The sequence below is a fragment of the Diaporthe batatas genome, assembly GCF_019321695.1.
Source record: "Diaporthe batatas strain CRI 302-4 chromosome Unknown Contig00003, whole genome shotgun sequence".
Taxonomy (NCBI): Eukaryota; Fungi; Ascomycota; class Sordariomycetes; order Diaporthales; family Diaporthaceae; genus Diaporthe; species Diaporthe batatas.
Genome location: NW_025408550.1, coordinates 2,829,764 through 2,848,201, shown reverse-complemented (window position 1 = coordinate 2,848,201; position 18,438 = coordinate 2,829,764). Strand labels below are relative to the sequence as shown.

General features: G+C 58.0%; 6 protein-coding genes across 6 annotated transcripts; 4 read left to right on the top strand and 2 right to left on the bottom strand.

Moving 5' to 3' along the window:
• Positions 1-703: 703 nt before the first annotated feature.
• KVR01_003812 (uncharacterized protein) lies at positions 704-1,923 on the top strand (the record flags this gene model as incomplete). Its single annotated transcript, XM_044786972.1, has 2 exons — positions 704-1,664; positions 1,727-1,923. 2 exons carry the CDS (start codon positions 704-706, stop codon positions 1,921-1,923), a joined length of 1,158 nt encoding a protein of 385 aa, XP_044648827.1.
• Positions 1,924-2,165: 242 nt separating this feature from the next.
• KVR01_002642 (uncharacterized protein) lies at positions 2,166-4,090 on the bottom strand. The gene is made up of 2 exons (XM_044788829.1): positions 3,499-4,090; positions 2,166-3,446 (listed from the first exon to the last, which is right to left on the bottom strand). Exons 1-2 carry the CDS (start codon positions 3,978-3,980, stop codon positions 2,201-2,203), a joined length of 1,728 nt encoding a protein of 575 aa, XP_044647657.1. The 5' UTR covers positions 3,981-4,090; the 3' UTR covers positions 2,166-2,200.
• Positions 4,091-4,244: 154 nt separating this feature from the next.
• On the top strand, positions 4,245-6,801 carry KVR01_002196 (uncharacterized protein). Its single transcript, XM_044793446.1, has one exon. It carries the CDS (start codon positions 4,487-4,489, stop codon positions 6,776-6,778), a length of 2,292 nt encoding a protein of 763 aa, XP_044647211.1. The 5' UTR covers positions 4,245-4,486; the 3' UTR covers positions 6,779-6,801.
• A 397-nt stretch (positions 6,802-7,198) lies between these two features.
• KVR01_002220 (uncharacterized protein) lies at positions 7,199-8,770 on the top strand (the record flags this gene model as incomplete). The annotated part of the gene is made up of 3 exons (XM_044788001.1): positions 7,199-7,282; positions 7,374-7,624; positions 7,840-8,770. 3 exons carry the CDS (start codon positions 7,199-7,201, stop codon positions 8,768-8,770), a joined length of 1,266 nt encoding a protein of 421 aa, XP_044647235.1.
• A 411-nt stretch (positions 8,771-9,181) lies between these two features.
• Positions 9,182-12,222, bottom strand: KVR01_003971 (uncharacterized protein; the record flags this gene model as incomplete). Its single annotated transcript, XM_044793625.1, has 4 exons — positions 9,182-10,157; positions 10,267-10,767; positions 10,832-11,074; positions 11,129-12,222. The coding sequence occupies 4 exons, from the start codon at positions 12,220-12,222 to the stop codon at positions 9,182-9,184; spliced, it is 2,814 nt and encodes a 937-aa protein (XP_044648986.1).
• Positions 12,223-14,525: 2,303 nt separating this feature from the next.
• KVR01_003679 (uncharacterized protein) lies at positions 14,526-16,817 on the top strand. Its single transcript, XM_044782512.1, has one exon. It carries the CDS (start codon positions 14,906-14,908, stop codon positions 16,178-16,180), a length of 1,275 nt encoding a protein of 424 aa, XP_044648694.1. The 5' UTR covers positions 14,526-14,905; the 3' UTR covers positions 16,181-16,817.
• The last annotated feature ends 1,621 nt before the right edge of the window (positions 16,818-18,438 follow it).

Sequence of the window (18,438 nt, the reverse complement as noted above, 5' to 3'; positions counted from 1 at the left end):
TTGAGAAAGAAAAAAGACGGGTTTCGAGGCCTCAGCCTCAGAAGAACGAGAACGCTCGATGAGGATCGGATGTCAAAGATGGGAAAGAAGCCTTGTGCTGAGAGACCAAGGCCGCCTGCGGAAGAAAGTTCTGATCTGTTTACGTTGGGCAGTGCTCCTATCAAGGACCAGTCACGTTCTGCTATTGTTTGGCTGCTGCAGAAGCGAAATATTCTACGATACCCAGCCACACCAGAATGGCATTGACATGAAACGAGCGGCTAAGTGGCATACCTTCTATATCGAACCGCCGCGTGCGTAACCCTTGCCAATGTGACGTCACCCCACCCAGAGGCACACCTGGGCCGAGCCGGGCCCCAAGGCAGGGCCCTGGAATTCTGGCGACTCTGGACAACCATTTGGCGGGGTAGCTGGGTGGTTGGAAGGGAGCTACGACTACTGACGGCTCAAGAAGCTTGGAACGGTGGCTGTGTGCTCTGCAGCTAGGCACGCCAGAACGGGCGGCCTCGACAAAGCCTCGCCACACACCATCATGTGCCACCCTGGATGACATCTCTACTGCGCTGACTTGGACAATAGCTCGATCAAACAAAAGGCAGACCTTGGTCGCAACCAACTTTCCCAACCTCTTCTGATTGCTTTCCTCATCCACTCCTGACACACATCCAACTTGTCCCATTGCCTTCCTAGGCAAATATTCAAAATGCTTGAATACATCGCCTACCGCAAGTTCAAGAAGAACAGGGACCGAAAGGTTGAGGAGAGGACCAAACTCCAGGAAGAAGCTGAAGCAGCCCGGTCGCGATCCAAGTCACCAACAGCCAGCTCCTTGGGACCAGCACCCGGCCCTGTGCTCTCGGATGATGAGCAGCTCTTCTTCGAGAGGCTCACATCTGAGGATGGCTTCTCCGACGAAAATGGAAAGAGGCCACCCCTACCGCCTAGGATGAAGACGCCCGACTGGGACAGCGATACCGACAGCTACGTCAGGAACGAGGATGCCGGGCCCAAAGAAAAGGGCAAAGGCAAGGAGAAGACTGGCGACATCAAGAGGAGCGACAGCAAACAGCAGCCCTCGCGCTTCTCTTTCTTCACGCGCAAGACGGCAAAGAACGACCTCCAGCCCACCAACCTCGCCGTGCCCCAGGCCGAAGAGGAGCGCGAGAAGGACGACATCAACAAGGTCCTGGACGACCTGAACCTGTCTGCGCGCAATAACAAGGCCTTCAGCCTGTCCAAGGAGTCCGCCGAGATGGTGGGCATGTTCACGGTCGTCCTGAAGGACCTGGTCAACGGCGTGCCCACCGCCACCAACGACCTCAAGAAGCTCTTTGACGACCACGACGGCACGCTGGCCAAGAACTACGAGAAGCTGCCCAAGAGCATGCAAAAGATGGTGACCACCCTGCCGACCAAGGTCACCGGCGCCCTCGCGCCGGAGCTCCTCGCGGTGGCTGCAGAGTCGCAGGGCCTCAAGGGCGACGATGCCCCTAAGGGGGGCATCAAGGACCAGGCCATGAAGCTCCTGGTGCCAAAGAACATCTCTGAGCTCGTCACGAAGCCCAGTGCCATAGTGGGAATGCTAAAAGCCATCATGAACTTTTTAAAAGTACGCTGGCCGGCATTCATTGGCACAAACGCTATCTGGAGCGTAGCACTCTTTTGTGAGTACTTATCTTCCCACCTGGATTTTCACTATGCACCTTCTAACTTGTATCTTCCCTAGTGCTCATGTTTGTGCTCTGGTACTGCCACAAGCGCGGTCGCGAGGTCCGCCTCGAGCGGGAGAAGTCCGCCGGTGCTGTCGAGGCGGGCAGCCGTATTGAGGAGCTCTCGGACGATGACTCTGTCGTTGAGTCACGGAGTGGGCGTGCGTCCCCGAAGCGAATCGAAAGCTCAGGGGCGAACTCGCGCAGGAAGTAGGGACTCATGTGCTTTGGGTGTCCGGCTTCCATGCTGTAATGACTGATGATTTTGGGGGACATGCAGCGTGCTGCACGGTGGCGAGCCTAATAATTACAAAGATGCTGGGTTTGGAAATGGGGCATGGCGTTGAATGGTTGCTGGAAAGAATGACAATTATCGAGATACCCTATGAGGAAGGGGTAAATGCGTGCTCACGAGAGACATAATGATCATCGCTCATATAGTCAATGTCAATAAATTCTGGGTATCATGAATGCTCTCTGTACCGAATCAATCAGACGTCTTGGACGACCTCCTTGAACTCCTTGACCGCCTCATTACGTCGTGTCCGGTCAATAACCTTTGCGCCATCCTGCATCCAGAAGTCAACCTCGTCTACAATATCGTACACGATGTCCTCGACGATCTGCTCGTCATAGCGCTCTGCCATCGCCCGGGGGGGCTCTTGCTTAGCCGTGATAGTCGGCTGCTCATCTGTTCCCGTCATGACGACGTCGGCTGCGTTGTCCTGTCCTTGCTGTTCATAACCCGGTGGTGGGTACCAAAACTTTGGGCCAAAGTTGACGGCTGCCGCGCCGCCACGGAAAACACTCACGGCGGGATAGTAGCCGAGCATGCCGTCGTCAAGGCCATCTCGTGCGTCAGGCTGCTTAGCCATGGCCGGCTTAGACGCCTGCGGCAAGAACGCCAAAAGATTGGTGAATGCGGTGCCCACCTCGACACCGTTCTTGTAGGCCTTGATCCAAGACTTCGGGAGCGTACGTAGACATGGAACCCGATGGGTGGGGTTGGGGCCCTCTGATTGTCCTGCACCCGACCCAGACGTAGACATCGGTGATGGGTTCATCAGATCCTCGAGTTCGGGTGAGGTGTGGTAGTCGGGTGTCTCGAAGTAGATATGTGCTTTGAATCGGATCGGCAGGCGATCGCGGACGATATTGAGTGCTTCAGTCGTCGAGTTGTCTGCCTCTTCCAGCAAGTCAACAGCAGGGTTGAAGTGGCCTGTCACCACTTTCCGGTGTATCTGTTCAGAGGGAAGGTTGATCTCGAGCCCTAGCACGTCGCCTTCCCGGAGCTCCTCGCCGGGTGGGAAGAAATCCTTCGGCCTAGACATGTGCACCTTCTGCCCCTCCTTATCCCGAATTCCATAGCTGTAGGCATCGAATCCCGCCGGTGCATCCACCGCGGCTTCTCTCCGTGCGAAGCCTATGCGGACATGGCCGTGCGATTCTGGTTGGTCTGAGCCTGGTGGCGGTGGCTCCCTCAGTATGCCCCTCGTGATTTTGCACTCCCAGTACCAGCGGCCCTCCCTAATCGCGAAGTTTGCTCGAGACATTCTCCATCCTTTGTCAGTCGTGATGTGGGTCCCGGACTTGTCAAAGAGAAGGTGCGTTGCGGCATCCTCGAAGCTCATGTGTGCGCCGAAGGGTTCTGGTTCGGTCTGCCTGTAGTAAAAGGAAGAGGGGAACTTGGGGTCTGCGATGCAGTGGGTGTAGTAGTACTGCTTCTTGTTGTATACACTTGGATTGCGTCAGCATTGGTCAGGGGAGGAAGTGATACATGCTTGCTTACTGCTCCTGGGTTTCGAAGAACTCTATGCTCTCGCCATTGGGGCCGGTCACCTCGTGATGAGGGGCAAGTTGTGGTCCACGGGCAGGCTCGAAGTCGGTGGATTTGGGAAGAGGAAGAATGTAGCGTGCTGGCGATATTTCTGCAGCCGGAACATTGGGCCGGCTTTTTTTGGTCTGTCGTGGGTCCGGAGTTGCTCGAGAGCTATCGACGCCGCCGGGGGTACTGGCAGCCTTGGACTCGCGCTTCTTGAGCGACTCTTTCTTGGTGCGCTTTTCCCGTGAGGCAATTGGCGTTTCTTCCGGAATCTGAGGCTTCTTCGGGGTGAAGTCTGGGTTGAGAGGTGAGGATACAGCCGGTACGTGATCATCCTCGAGAGCGCGCTTCTGAGGGAGGGAGGCTGGGCTTGGGGAAGGCGCTGCGGCGGGTGCTGGGACAGGAGTCGCGCCTCCAGTTGGAGGGATCTCAGGGGCCTCGCTGGACATCTTGGATTGACTCGACTGGTAGAGTAGATGCTGTGTAATTGGGCAAAAGCATAGACACCATTTCAAGGCATTGCTCCTAAAAGTAGTCTCGTCTGGCGGTAGGGTTGGGGTGAGCTTGGGACATGATGCGACAAGAGAGCTCCCAGACGCGCCTTTGCGCCGCGGTTGTCTTGATAAGGGGCTCTTATCGATTGGCTTTTGCTAGGCTCCACCCTGCAACTCTAGCACCTAGAGACCTCAATTGTCTACCTGCTTCACAATGTGCCGGCTGAATCTTGATCTTCAGCAAATCTCCAGTCAACAACAACCTCCCGCGTCCCCGCCCACCACGAGCCCTTGCGTGGCACTGAATCGCTCGCCCGCTATCCACGCATCTCTTCTTTTCTCAATGAGAGGCTGTCAGAGAACCTTCCAAGAGTTCTAAACGGCCAGCCTCAGCAAGCAGCACGCGCCGCCGCCTCTTCCACTTTTGAAGTCTTCCCGCTCGTCAAAGCTGTGCAGCTATCATGCCTGTCGTCAAGGGTGGCGTTTGGACCAATATTGAGGATGAGGTTCTCAAAGCTGCCGTTTCCAAATATGGTCTAAACCAGTGGGCGCGTGTATCCTCTCTGCTTGCGCGAAAGACGCCCAAGCAGTGCAAGGCAAGATGGCAAGAATGGCTGGACCCAAGCATTAAAAAGGTGGAGTTCACCAAGGAGGAAGATGAAAAGCTGCTCCACCTGGCGAAGTTGATGCCCACGCAATGGCGAACCATCGCTCCTCTTGTCGGCCGAACTGCCAACCAATGTATCGAACGCTACCAGAAACTCCTGGATGAGGCAGAGCAGAGGGAGGCCTCGGAGCTTAGCTTGACAGGAGGCGATGAGACCTCCGCACCGACGGCCGATGACGTTAGAAAGCTGCGACCAGGCGAGGTCGACCCTGACCCAGAAACGAAGCCTGCGCGGCCGGACACTATCGACCTCGATGAAGACGAAAAAGAGATGCTCAGCGAGGCACGAGCTCGCTTGGCCAACACACAGGGAAAGAAGGCGAAGCGAAAGGCCCGAGAGCGACAGCAGGAGGAGTCCAGACGACTCGCTGCTCTGCAGAAGCGACGCGAGTTGAAGACAGCCGGTATCAACATTAAGGTCACTACGCGAAAGAAGGGCCAGATGGACTACAATGCCGACATCCCTTTTGAAAAGAAAGCAGCGCCGGGGTTTTACGACACGAACGAGGAGCTTGCGCTGAACGAGAGGCAGCGAGCAAACTTTGATCCCAGGAAGCAACAGCTGGCACAGGCGAAGAGGAAGCAGGATGAAGAGGACGAAGCTGGGCGCAAGAGGAGGAAGGCGGACAAGGACGCCCCTTCGGCGTCGTACCGGGAGGCGCTCAAGGCCGGCCAAGCGCAGCGCCTCAGGGAAGCAGAACAGAGCAGTAAGAGAAGAGCCCTCCATTTGCCAGCCCCGCAAGTTGGTGAAGGGGAGCTGGAGGACATTGTGAAGATGGGCATGATTGGCGAGCGTGCAAACACCATGGCCGAGGGCGACGGTGATGCCACACGAGGACTTGTCAACTCGTACTCTGCGCTCAACACAGGAGCACCGATCCGAACGCCGAAAGCTCCTGCTCACGAAGACCACATCGCCAACGAGATCAGGAACATCCGGGCGTTGACCGAGACACAGTCTTCTCTCCTTGGTGGCGAGAACACGCCGCTGCACGAAGGTGCTGGCTCAACAGGCTTCGAGTCTGCCGCTCCAAGGATGCAGAATATTGTCACCCCCAACCCGCTTGCGACGCCTCTCAGGTCAGGTGCAAATGGCGTCGGTGCTACACCTCTACGTCCAGGACAGACACCGCTGCGGACACCACGTGATAGCTTTGCCCTCAACAGTCAGAGCAACGACATGGTCCTGAGGCACAGACTTCAACAAGGCCTGGCATCTCTTCCAAAACCCAAACAACAATCATGGGAGCTCGAGCTGCCAGAGGAACAGCAAGAGGCGACGGTGACCGAGAATGGGCTGCCGGAGGATGCCGCCGAACGTGACCGCAGGGAACGGGAATTCCGTGAAGCGCAGGAACTCCTTGAGAGGAAAAGGCGCACGCAGGTCATGCAGCGAGGGCTCCCACGGCCCCTCTCCGTCAATCTAGCAGCACTTTCGCGAGCTGCCGATGAGCTTGAGGATCCCGCGGAGAAAGCTATTGCGCGTGAAGCAGCACTACTCATGGCTAACGACGCTGCTAAATATCCTCTTGCTGGTGGTCCCCGCAGCGGAGAGGCTCCCAGCCTGGCCCAGATTGACGATGATGCACTAGCGGAAGCGAGACGCCAAATTCTGATGGACATCAAGGACAAGCCGAAGCCTGAGGAAGTAGAGACTGCATGGGCCAAGAGCAACAACAACTCTCTCCTTCTGGGTCTGGGATGCTATGATGATAATGAACAGGACGAGTTGGAGGCCATGAAAGTGGCTGCTGAGGAAATCCAAGACACTATGATCGCATCCGCGGAAAAAGGATCCAAGCTGGAGAAGAAGCTGAACTTGCACCTGGGCGGCTACAAGCAGCGCGCTGAGACACTGCGAAAGAAGATTGGCGAGACGGCGACAGACTTGGAGAAGGCAACCAATGCACTCCACGCCTTCGAGATCCTGGCTTCTTCAGAGGAGGTGGCGGTCAGCAACAGGCTGGCTGCTCTGCGTGACGAGGTCAGCTTTGTGAGCAGGAGGGAGAGAGTAGCGCAGGAGGCATATAGGCGGAACCAGGAAGAGCTCAGTGCTCTGAGGGCCGACGGCGCGAATGGGTTTTGATCAAAAGCATATTGCAGACAGGGGCAGGGCGGGCGGGCACGAAGGAGTGTATACTTAAGTACTATAGGTTCAAAATTGAGTGGTCGAGTGAGGGCTAATGTAGAGGATGTCGGCCCAGAAATGGTAATTGCGTCATCTGCACCTTTCCTCGGTATCACGCGCAGTGCATGTTTGGAAAACCGTTGGTTCAGTGATTATCGAGGGCGAGTTGTGGAAATCAATACCCTGTTGGGTGCTCCTCTCTGTTCTCAGACCCTGGTCGCACGCTAAAGTACTTACTTACCTATCCAGGTGTACGCCCACTTGTTTAGGCAGGCAGTCGGTCACAACGGCAAATTTATATCACAACTTCCCTCTGGCACGCGACACCTCACTTCGAGGGCGACGTGGATTGGACAAGAAGGTTTCCTCGGCAGTAGCATGTGGGCGGCCAGGAAGATGGCGTCCACAGCAAGATCAGCCACCCACGGGGCGCTCACCTTTGAGCTGGTAGCCCAGTGCTCTGTAAGTTGTGTCATGTCTGCAGGCATCACCAGCCTTGTAGAGAGAGAGAGGTCTGTTGACTGACTGGACGGTGCGCCCACACCAGGAATAGACCACACGAGCCCGCGCCTCCGTCCTCACCCTGCCCCACGGGCCCGTCAACCTGCCCATCTTCATGCCGGTGGCCACGCAGGCCTCGCTCAAGGGCATCACGCCCGAGCAGCTGGAGCAGACCGGCTGCCGCCTGTGCCTCAACAACACGTACCATCTGGGCCTCAAGCCCGGCCAGGAGGTCCTCGACGCCGTCGGCGGCGCGCACAAGCTGCAGGGCTGGGGTCACAACATCCTGACTGACAGCGGAGGGTACGCAAATGGCCCACTCTCCCCCCCCCCCGGACACGGGCCGTGATGGCGCATGGCAGACAGGGCCAACGGGTCGGCAGCGACGTTACAGGCGTACAAAGACAGCCAGCCAGCCAGCCAGACAGGCATAGTATATAGACACCCCGAGGACATGCAGAGAAACACAGAGAGGAAGAGTCAGGAGGACCCGAACAGGCATTGGCTTACAACGACAGGTTCCAGATGGTCTCCCTCCTAAAGCTCGCGACCATAACCGAAGAGGGCGTCCGCTTCCTCTCCCCCCACGACGGCACGCCCATGCTCCTGACCCCGGAGCACTCCATGTCGCTGCAGAACTCGATCGGCTCCGACATCATGATGCAGCTGGACGACGTGCTGGTGACGACGTCGCCCGACGCCGCGCGCATGCGCGAGGCCATGGAGCGCAGCGTGCGGTGGCTGGACCGCTGCATCGCCGCCCACCGCAACACGGCCGCGCAGAACCTCTTCTGCATCATCCAGGGCGGGCTCGACGTCGGCATGCGCCGCGAGTGCACGGCCGCCATGGTCGCCCGCGACACGCCCGGCATCGCCATCGGCGGGCTGAGCGGCGGCGAGGCCAAGGCCGACACCTGCCGCGTCGTCGCCGCCTGCACCGCGATGCTGCCCGACCTCAAGCCGCGCTACGTCATGGGCGTCGGCTACCCCGAGGACCTGGTGGTCAGCGTGGCCCTGGGCGCCGACATGTTCGACTGCGTGTGGCCGACGCGCACGGCCCGGTTCGGCAACGCCGTCACCCGCTTCGGCATGCTGAAGCTCAAGCACTCCGAGTACGCGAACGACTTCCGCGTCGTCGAGGAGGGCTGCGGGTGCGTCTGCTGCCGGCCCAGGGGGGACGTGAGGGACGGGGTCGAGGGCCTGGGCATCACAAGGGCCTTCATACACCACAACGTCGGTAAGGAGACCGTCGCGGCTCATCTGCTCACTATTCACAACGTCTGGTATCAGCTGAACCTCATGAGAGAGGTGAGGGATGCCATCATTGCGGACCGTTTTCCTGCCTTCATCAAGGCCTTCTTTGCGAAACTGTACCCAGATAGAAGCCAGTACCCCGAGTGGGCGGTGGATGCGCTCCGAGGAGTCGCGGTGGATTTAATGCAAGACTAGTAGGAAAAGTCTCATATGTCGCACCTGCTATATAGCACCGGTTGAGGCAGTAGGCAAACAGGTTTGTATTAGTTATTGCGTCTTTGGCAATGACCAACCAAGATCCCCGTTCCCTTGAGCGAAGCCCCAGCCCGCGAGAGCAAAAATGCTTTGCGATGAGAAAATTGTACAGAGTGCTTCTAGAAAGACTGTGGGGGACAGCTTCCCTGCCTGCCCATGCAACGAAATGATACAAAATGCTGTCTGTGAATAGACCCCCAGTCCAATGCTGTTCTGTCGTTAAGAAATGCCTTTCGAACATGTGCCGTGACATTATCCGTAATCGTAGATTCGTCGTGATATTCTTCATTCCATCAAGCACATCACATCGAGTCCTCAGCCGTGCCGCATGGCACACTCCGATATCCTCTATCATGCACTTAGCTCCGGCCCCGGGCCCAAGTCGCCCGGCTCGACGTGTGTGCGCCATTCGGACACTCTATCCGCCCCTCTACCAGAGCCGGTGAGGCCAGCTAGATTGCTCGCCTTGGGCGGATCCCTGACGTGCTGCTTCACGGCTGGGACGCCGCGCGGGAGCATATCCTCAGGTTCCTCATGGAACACCGGCCGGGCCGTCCTCCCACCAACGGCAACTCGATCCGCAGATCTCGTGCCACCCGATCTCGGACGATACCTTTCGTCATCGTAGGCATCTCCGGTCTCAACCGTGTATCTCCTTGTCGGCATACTGACATGTCCAGGGGACACGGCCGAGACCATGGTCGGCAAGGGCATCGTCGCAGCAGTCGGTAACGGCGGGGGTCGATGTACGGGGCCCTGGCGAAGATCCGTATTGAACCTATCAGCTAGTCTTCCCAGGGACGCAGCCCGGACGCCCCGGGCGCGGTTGACGTCAAGGACGTAGTCACCGGGCGCATTCCTATCAAAACCTGGTGCGGCATCGTGCGCCATAGGCGGGAGCGGGGGTGGCAGTGGTGGCTCAGGCACCGCCAGCTGACGCGGACGCGGACGGAAGTTGTCATTCATGTGGTGGCCAGCCGCGTTCCCAAGTCCGTGGATATCCCCGAAGCCAGCGATGAAGTCATCCTCGGGGCCTCCTTCAGACTCTTGGTAGCGCTCTAGACGCCTCGCGTATGCTTCGTTATCAAAATGGTGCGATCGCGGACGAGGTCCTGGAAATGCCGACATGCCAGGTCCCGAGCGAGCCTGCCTCGTGGGAGAAGGCGGCATTTCGGCTGCTGGCCGAACGCCGAAACGGTCTCGTACCGGTAAGGGTATCTGCATGTGGTCCAGGTGATCGTCCTCGGAGGGGTCATAGTTGAACCAGGAGCAGTCGCATGTCTTCCACCTGGCCCCGCAGATCATGCAGAACTCAGCCCCGCAACGACTTGTCATTGAGGTCAGATGGGAACTTATCATCTCGCAGAAGGGTAGAGCATAGAGGGCGGGTGGGGGGGGGGGGTGGTTGGGACGGAGAGGGCAGAAAGAAAACATACCATGTCATGTGATTACAGCCCTCTTTAAGTTCGACCATGGCCTTGCACCTGAAGCAATGTTGCCATCCCTCGTCCTTGGCCTGTGCCATAAATCTCAAAGTTTCCTCATCCTTGGGGCAGTCCCTACCACCATGCCACTTGCCGTTGCAGCGCACACAAACCTTTGTCTTACACTTGTCACACCTGCCATACTCGCCGTGACGGATATCCTCGGGGCGGATGAACTCGCCACATCCCTTCTTGGGGCAGTAGAGGCGGTTGCGGGTCGAGTACTCGACAAACTTCTTGTTCCAGGTCCTCTTGAAATCGTTGTCAAACAGGCGATCCACGTGTTTCAATGGGATGGTGGCTGCAGTGCAACATTTGGGCGGCATGTGTTGTGGGTCTGTAATGGACAATTTGAAGCTTCGCTTGAGGCATGAATGGCACATCCGGTGGCCGCATTTAAGCTTGGCCGTCTTGCGGGAAGGGAGATCGTCCATGCAGATGACACATTCCACTCTGAGGTCGGCTGTCAGCAACCATGGCCTGGCCCGCATGATGGAGCGGGTGGGGCTGGACTCACAGTTTTGCACGTTTATCTGTGGCATGATGGTGATGAGAGTGTAGTGACGAACCAAAGAAGCTTCCAAGGAAAGTTGACGATGACGAGCGCCTCGTTGTGTTGCTTACACTGTGATGGTGCGACGCAGCCGCCTGAGAACCGCTAACGGTATTCGACCTCCTCACTGACGCAGATGGTTGCTGGTGGCGGTCGAGCTTTTCTACGACGGCGACCTCGGACTCGTAGTATCGCTTCGGGGACGGCCTGGCCCGGTGTGATGAGCCAGGGGTGCCACCAAAGATAGATGGCAATACATACCGCTTGGGGGTTGGCGAAGGGTCCATGTGGCTCTCGCTGCGCCTTCTTCGATGGTCCGTCTTGGGAGGATCGTCGTGCCTCTGACGCCTATGTTTTGGGCGGCGCTCAAACCGATCTCGAAGACGGTCGTCTTCTTGCGAATTCTCGGATTCCGTGACGTCTGGTTCTGGGATAGGCGGCCTGGCAGACGGGGTTCGGGAGCGGGGCTGCGAGCGAGGGGGAGGAGGTGCAGGGGGAGGTTCGTGGTCGATGGGAAGGGTGTGCCTAGATTCCAATTCATCGTAGTCATCATCCAGCCTGGGGGGATCCCTCCGTCTTGGGCGCGACCGGTGGTAAACCGTCCTCGGCTCTGCCCGAGTTGGGCTTCTGTCGTCGAGGCTCAGGCGCCTCCTGGGCGTCTCAGCCCTCGGGTGCCTTCTGACATGGCGACTATCGTATGTCGTCTCGGTATCGTCATCGTTGGACTCTGTTCCTGACGGGTAGCCCCTGCTCCGGAGGACAGGGGCCGAGGGGACGGCGTGGACGGAACGGGAATGAGAATGGGCCCTGTGGCCGCGGTGGCGTTGCCCGGGCTCATCATATGCCGCCGGCACAAGGTCCCTCTGTGAGGGGCGGCGGTAGGGCACGTCGGCTGGCGATGGCCTCGTCATGGAGGACATGGGCGGGTGGGGCACGCGGGTGCTGGCCCTCGAGGACGAGACAGACTGGGACGGCTGGGACGGCGTGTGGTCGCTGGCACGTGAGCCGGACTGGTAGCGGCGGACGGGACGGTGAGACGACGACGAGGCCCTGGAGGCCCTGGAATCGGGAGTCTGCATTAATATCTCGTCGTGCCTGACCGGGTCGCGGTCGCGGTCCCTGAGGACCAGGCGGTCCCTCGGCATGATCTCGTCGTCTCTGTCCCAGGCCCTGTCTCTGAGCCTGGGCCTGCCCCGGCCCCGGCCCCTACTACTCCTTTGAGGCGGCGAATCTGGTTCTTCATCTTCAGATTCGGGCGAATCGTCGACCATGGGTGCCGGGGGCAGGACGTTGGAGCTCCTCCTACTCCTACCCCTCGAGCTCATTGGGCCCTCGAGGTACTCGAGCCTCTCCATTCGTCACTCCGCGCACGCGTCAGCCCTGATGCGGCGGCATTCGAGGAAAGTGTCAAAAAGACAAACGGGCGTGGGGGAGTGCGGCGGCGGCGAGTGCAAGTGCAAGTGCAGGGGCAACTGGTGCTGATGTCCCGTTCGTTACTGCTGCTGGCACGAGGTCAGAGGGGCACGGGGACACAACAGCCGGGAAGGAGCGAGCACGGCGGATGGCGGATGCGGGCAAAGGTGGGCGGGCGGGCGGTGGAGGAGAGTAGCAGCAGCAGCAACAGCGACGGCAGCAGCAGCGGAAGCGTAGCAGTGCTGGCTCGGAAGGGGGTTTGAATCGCGGGCTGCATGTGCGTCCAGACAGCCAGATGGTTTCACACAAGTGGTTCACTGCAACCCGCGAGGTGCATGAGTGGGGTGAGGCCTGTCAGGCTGTGTGGATGATTGGCATTGTTGTGCTGCGCGGGCGCCAGCTCCTGCAGACGGCCACGGCTAGTTCGCCTCGCACAGGAGATGCAGGGAGACGCAGAGGAGGGAAGAAGTAGAAGAGATTGGGCACCGATAGACGAGGCGGCAGTATGGCTGTGTCACTCCAGGGCGGGCTCGTATATCACAGCCGGGTCTCACTCTGTCCTCCACCTCTACTACAAGGTTAATACTACGGTGCAATGCGGACTGTCATGAACCTGAAAAATCGGAGTGGCTGTCAGCTCTAGCCCACCAAGGGTGGCGTCGGGCCCCCTTTCCTCTTTTCAGCTGACATATGACGGCTTACGGCACTTGAGGCCAAGCCGCGAAATGAAGGGTCCAAAGCCCCTAGCCACTAGCAGGTGAAGACGGCCTTTGACGTAGACGGTTACAAGGCTCGATTGGACGGGGCTGGCAGCTGGACGGGGCTGTTGATAGAATTGGGATGGCTGGGCTGGCAGGCTGGCAGGCTGGCAGGGCGATATCGAGGCGGTGGGTGGGAGGCGAGGCTGGAATCATGTCCAAGTGCATGGGACGGCCATCCGGGGAAGAACCCACCTGCCAGGCAGAAGTCAGCCTGTCCAGAGGGCACTGGTACCAGTGACTGATAGTCCAACCCAATCAATTGGGAAGAAGGAAGAATTGTGTGTCTACATGTGTATGCTGTATATATATCTACCTCGATATGCATATATACTATGTATCTATCTATATATCTGGCACATGTTTGTTTGTGGGCACGACAGAGCACTTGAGGTCTGCAAAACTGCACTTTGGGCCGACCCGCAGGCCGCTGAGGAAAAGAGCTCGGACGGGAGCTGGAGGCGGGACCATCTGTCTGACAGGGATCAGGGTGTCAAGTTCAGCCAAGCCTGGGGCCTTGGACGTGCAGCTTGCAGCATCCCACTCCGCAGGACCCCTTTCGCTCTCGGCTCCGGGCCGGGCCCCTTCCGGCGCCTGGCGGTGGCAGTCCGTGGGCAGTGGCACTGACGGTTGGCGTTGGCACTGACGCGTTGATATTGACATGGGCATTGGCATTGGCTGAAAAGGCAGATGGGATGGGTTGTGTGTGTGTATATACACGTCGTATATATACATGTGTGTATATATATATATATACCAGTATCTGGCCCTGTGGAGTATTTATGGATGCTTTAAGAGCGTCTGATCTATCCCACACCGGTGACTTTCTCTCTCTACTACATATGAGTCTCTTCACGTTATAAATAGAGCTGTCATGTCCGGTCGGTAACATCTGTACGGAGTAGTGTAGTCGCTTCATCTGGCTGAAACGGCGTCACCTGGCCGGGCCGGGCTTGCACGTGAGGTGCCTGGTGCCTGGTGCCTGGTGCCTGTTGCCGGTGTGTGTTGCCATCATGCAGATGGGTGCAGCTGGACAGCCTGACAGCTTGCGAGAATCCCAGCTGGACGGGCCTTGGGGTGTATTTCAGGGGTGTTACTGCTGCATTGGGTCTCAAACCCCAACTGCCCCGTTGCCCGCTGCCCTCAAGCTTCGGAGCTACCATGCGTTTCTTGGTCTGTAATAGGCCGACGTGCTCCCGTTATTAAGGAGCAACCTCCCCAGCCTGGCATAGTCTGGGCGAGCTTAAGGCCGGGGAGGTGATGCTGCGACAGCTTGTGTTTCTTGACCCCCACAGAGGTTTGTTACCTGCTGCCATGTGCCTGCCATATTGCCATATGCCGTATGCCGTACGTGCCATATCCAACGTCCATTTTACATATGCCCACCTACCCTGCAGCTGCTCCTGTCTCGAATTCAAGATTCTAGAACCGTATCGGGCAGGCCAATCCACTCGCACACAAAAGCAACGCAGCTGCCCGTTGCAAAAGACCAGTACTCTGGGAAACAATCGTCGTCTCCACCACATCGTCATTGCGTACCTAGCTATTAAATGGTCTTTTTCCTCGGTCCGTCGTTGGACAGAGACTATCAGGGCAAAAGCACGCCAGTAAGCTCTACCGTGTATTGTGTCTCAGCCTCATTCCCGAACAAGTCAGACGCCCAGGACGCCCCGCCCGCGCTGTCCGTCTGTCATATCTCGTGAACGCCATACATCATCTTGACTCGGATCGTCGTCCTCTCTCACTCACCACAACTCACACAAATACTTCTCTGTGCTCGACACACACATCAATGGGCTCACAATCCTGACCGAGCTAGCTGTCTTGCCTCGGCCCGGCCTGCTCTGCCCGCGTCACCTCCGCCCAAATGCCCACTTATCTGTGCCACGGCTTCCGCTGGAAACGCCGCAGCATACGCGTGTACGTCGTTCTCCAGAACCTCGACGACGCAGCCCCCGAATGGATCGTGAAACGGGGCTCCCCGCGGAGCCTCATCGAGTCGTTCTACAACCTCTTTGACTTCCTCCCCGAGTGCACATTCCCGCCCACCCGCCGCAGCAGCTTCGCCCCGCGCACTTACTCGCAGCCTCACTCCCTGGACCGCAACAGCAGCATCGCCGCCGACGACGACGATGACGCCGCCAGCCACTACACAGCCCGCTCGGCAAGGGGCCGGAGCACCAGCCAGAGCCGCACCGTCGTCGCCCAGCAGTCCCAGCCCCATCTCCAGTCCCACCAGGACAAGGACAGGGAGAGGGAGTGCAGCAACAGCAGCAGGAAGCGGAGCAAGTCAGAGATCAGCCGGAAGCCCCTGCCGCCCACCACCCACGCCCCGCCCGGCTACCAGGCTCCGGCACACCAGGCCCCGCCGTCACCGCCTTCGTCCCAGCCCCAGTTCGCCGCCTCGCTGTCGCATGCCAGCGACGCCGCCACCGCCGACCCCGTGCTGGCCCAGGACTGGTCGCCCGTCAAGGTCCTGGAGGAGCACGACCCGGCCAACCTGGACGAGGTCTCGCGGCCCTACGCCTACGTCGCCGACTACGTCCAGCGCATCGACGCGTCCTGCAGCATCGTCGAGGAGATCGCCAGGTACGAGCACATGGTGCGCGCCAGCAGGGAGCCCGCCGTCACCGGGCCCAGCTCCGACGAGACCCTCAACGGGAAGCGGGACACGGCCCGCCTGGGCGGCCGAGCCGGCTGGTTCGAGCAGCTGAGGGACCAGCTGCAGAGGGGGGAGGAGATCAGGTGGTACGTGGTTGTCAATGGCGACGAGGAGAGGGAGTGGCCGGCCGAGGGGGCCGGGTCGAGGCCCGAGACTAGGGCCCAGGTGGCACACCACACCCAGTACACCCACCAGCAGCTGCTCTTCGAGGGCAAGGACAGGGAGCTCGAGATGCGGAGGGAGCAGCTCAGGAGGGATCTCGGCTACGACCAGGGCGGCATTGACAGGCTGGCCGACAGGAGGTTGGAGAGGAGGCCGCCCGTGGTCCCCAATAAGGATCCGCCACCTCTACGGATTGAAGTCCCCATGCGTCCTGCCGGCCCCTCGCGCCCGAAGACGCCAAAGACGCCAAAGACACCTGGAAAGGCATCATTCCGGAGGCTATTTGGCAAATCAAAGTCTGTAGAGCACATACCGTGAAAGCTCTCGGCGACCGTGGATACTGAAAACCATATTGGCCGCCCGAACCGGACCGGATGCTTCTGGGGACTCCAGCGTACGCCATAAGACGGACCATTATTTCCCTCGGTTCTCACTGGGTTAAGGAAACCCCAGGGACGGCATCATCTTGTTTCGGACGCACTCCACCTAGCATATATCTTGTCTCGCCACCAGCACTATCCTCCAATAACCCGAGCTCTGAGGATGACCGTGCCGCAAGCGTGACATCGACATGCGGAAAATGTCTAGGAGAGGTTGAGCAATGGAGCTCACGAGGGAAATGCAGCCAGTGAAGGCTAAATACATTGTCCGTCTGTCCAGCAGAGGTTGTTGATGGATGATCCCACAACGCCTCAAGGCGGAACCTGCACATACCGACTTGGTGTAAAGAGGAGCTGGTTGATGGCCCTACACCAGAGGACATGGGCCAATTTACAGAACTTGAGGAGACATTGTATATCCAACTCGAAACCCCGAATGCGCTTCCAAAACTATCCTAGGGTACCAGAGAGATGCATAGCGGTACGCGCTTGACGAAGGTATACGTAAGTGTATCGTTCGATCACCATGATAGCGAAATAGATGTAGTGGCCGAGGAAGCTTCAGCCCCTGAATCCTCGGCATGTACAATAAAGCAATGAGTGCTCAAGCGACAAGAGACTGGAACCTCTTCAAACAGATTGGATCGCCTTCACGTGTTGTTTCTGTCAGCCTCAGTCTCCACTATCTACTAGCACAGGAGCCAGGGCTGTTCACGAGCTACTCTGGGAGTCAGGCTAGCGTCGAGAACGAGGCCTCGGAAGTCACTCGCCCCCAGCCTGTTCTACATCATAATATTATGGTGTGAATCTCTTCCCCGATCGCCATAAGCGAAGCGACAGTCGTCTTCTCTCACGACGTTGAACTCCGCCTGGGCATGGAGGGATGTACCATGGGAATCGCAGCAACTCGTGACTAACAGTCTCGTTTATCGTCGCCAACTCGTCTCCGCCATGGAGACCTACGGCATCTACTAAGCGATTGTACATCAGGTCTCAGGACCAGGTGCGAGCATAGATAATGTGATTTGACTGCCCCTTGCATCCGTCTCTTGTTAACCAGGCAAGCTATGTGCTCAGGTTGCATGAGTAAATACTGGATGTCTTGTGGTGCTGGTCAAGTCACATGTGCACTGAGACGAATTGGCTTCGGTACTGGACACTGTGACGACGCACAGAAAACGTCTATGGAAGCAGGCCAATTCCCAGCAGGCTTATTGGATCTACGACCTCTTCAGTACGGGCGGTGTTGGCGTAGGAGAGCGCCATTGATTCTCTCGCGGGGGCCTCGTGATGAGGGCGACCTGAAGATAAATCTTGTGGAGGCTGGCCATCACCATTTCGACATTGTCACCATTGGAGAACACACGAGCAGCTACAAACCAGGTCATAATCAGTGCAAATATGCAACTCACGGCCAAGTCCATCGTATCCCCATGAGGAGGGCCACCAGATACTTGATGGGAATTATGTCCCAACACTCGGCGGAATCTCGCACCTACATTGGGACAGGATACAGGGCGCCATCAGTAGTTCACCGTAGTAGAGGAATGAGAAGGATGACCACAAACAACGGCTCGATTTCAAGGTTGCCTTCACTGGACCAGAAGCACGCACGAGTGAATACCACCGAGGCACAATTTACCCGCTCCATATTTGATGTACCAGCCTGAGTCGGCGGCCTCGCCTGCGATGGATGCACCAGGGCCGTGGTAGCGCCGAATACAACCATTGGCACCTGGGGGATCACAGTCAAGTTAGTTGCGATATATAATATTGAGCACTTGCAGGTTTAACATGCGCTCATCCATTGAGTGGACAACTCTCCATGACATTGAAGCCCGTGGCTTGCCGCGATCGAGGTAGGAGATTGGTATCGCTTCCACGAGCAACAGACTGGCCTACGAGCACAATACCGCTCTTTTCGGCAGCCATCGTGAATGGGTTGCCTCAAAATTTCCTGGCCGTCAAAGCTGGAGCGGCTGAGGCCCTCGCTTCTGCGGGCGACTCGGGTAAAACCAACTTGAAGTGTCCACGCGGTCACGTACAGACTGGGCCTTCCATGCTTATATCGCGAGACTGTACCAGCCAATGTCCCGCGAGAAACTCACCCGGAGCTCTCGATTTGTATCGAGGGGGCCGGAAAGAGCATGACTGCCTGTCACATAATCCTCGAGGATACGAGGACGAATTCCAGGC

Coding starts and splice junctions, on each gene's coding strand:
- KVR01_002642 (XM_044788829.1), bottom strand. CDS start 3,980: ATGTCCAGCGAGGCCCCTGAGATCCCTCCAACTGGAGGCGCGACTCCT. Junction 3,447..3,498: donor TTCTTCGAAACCCAGGAGCA/GTAAGCAAGCAT, acceptor ACGCAATCCAAG/TGTATACAACAAGAAGCAGT.
- KVR01_002196 (XM_044793446.1), top strand. CDS start 4,487: ATGCCTGTCGTCAAGGGTGGCGTTTGGACCAATATTGAGGATGAGGTT.
- KVR01_003679 (XM_044782512.1), top strand. CDS start 14,906: ATGCCCACTTATCTGTGCCACGGCTTCCGCTGGAAACGCCGCAGCATA.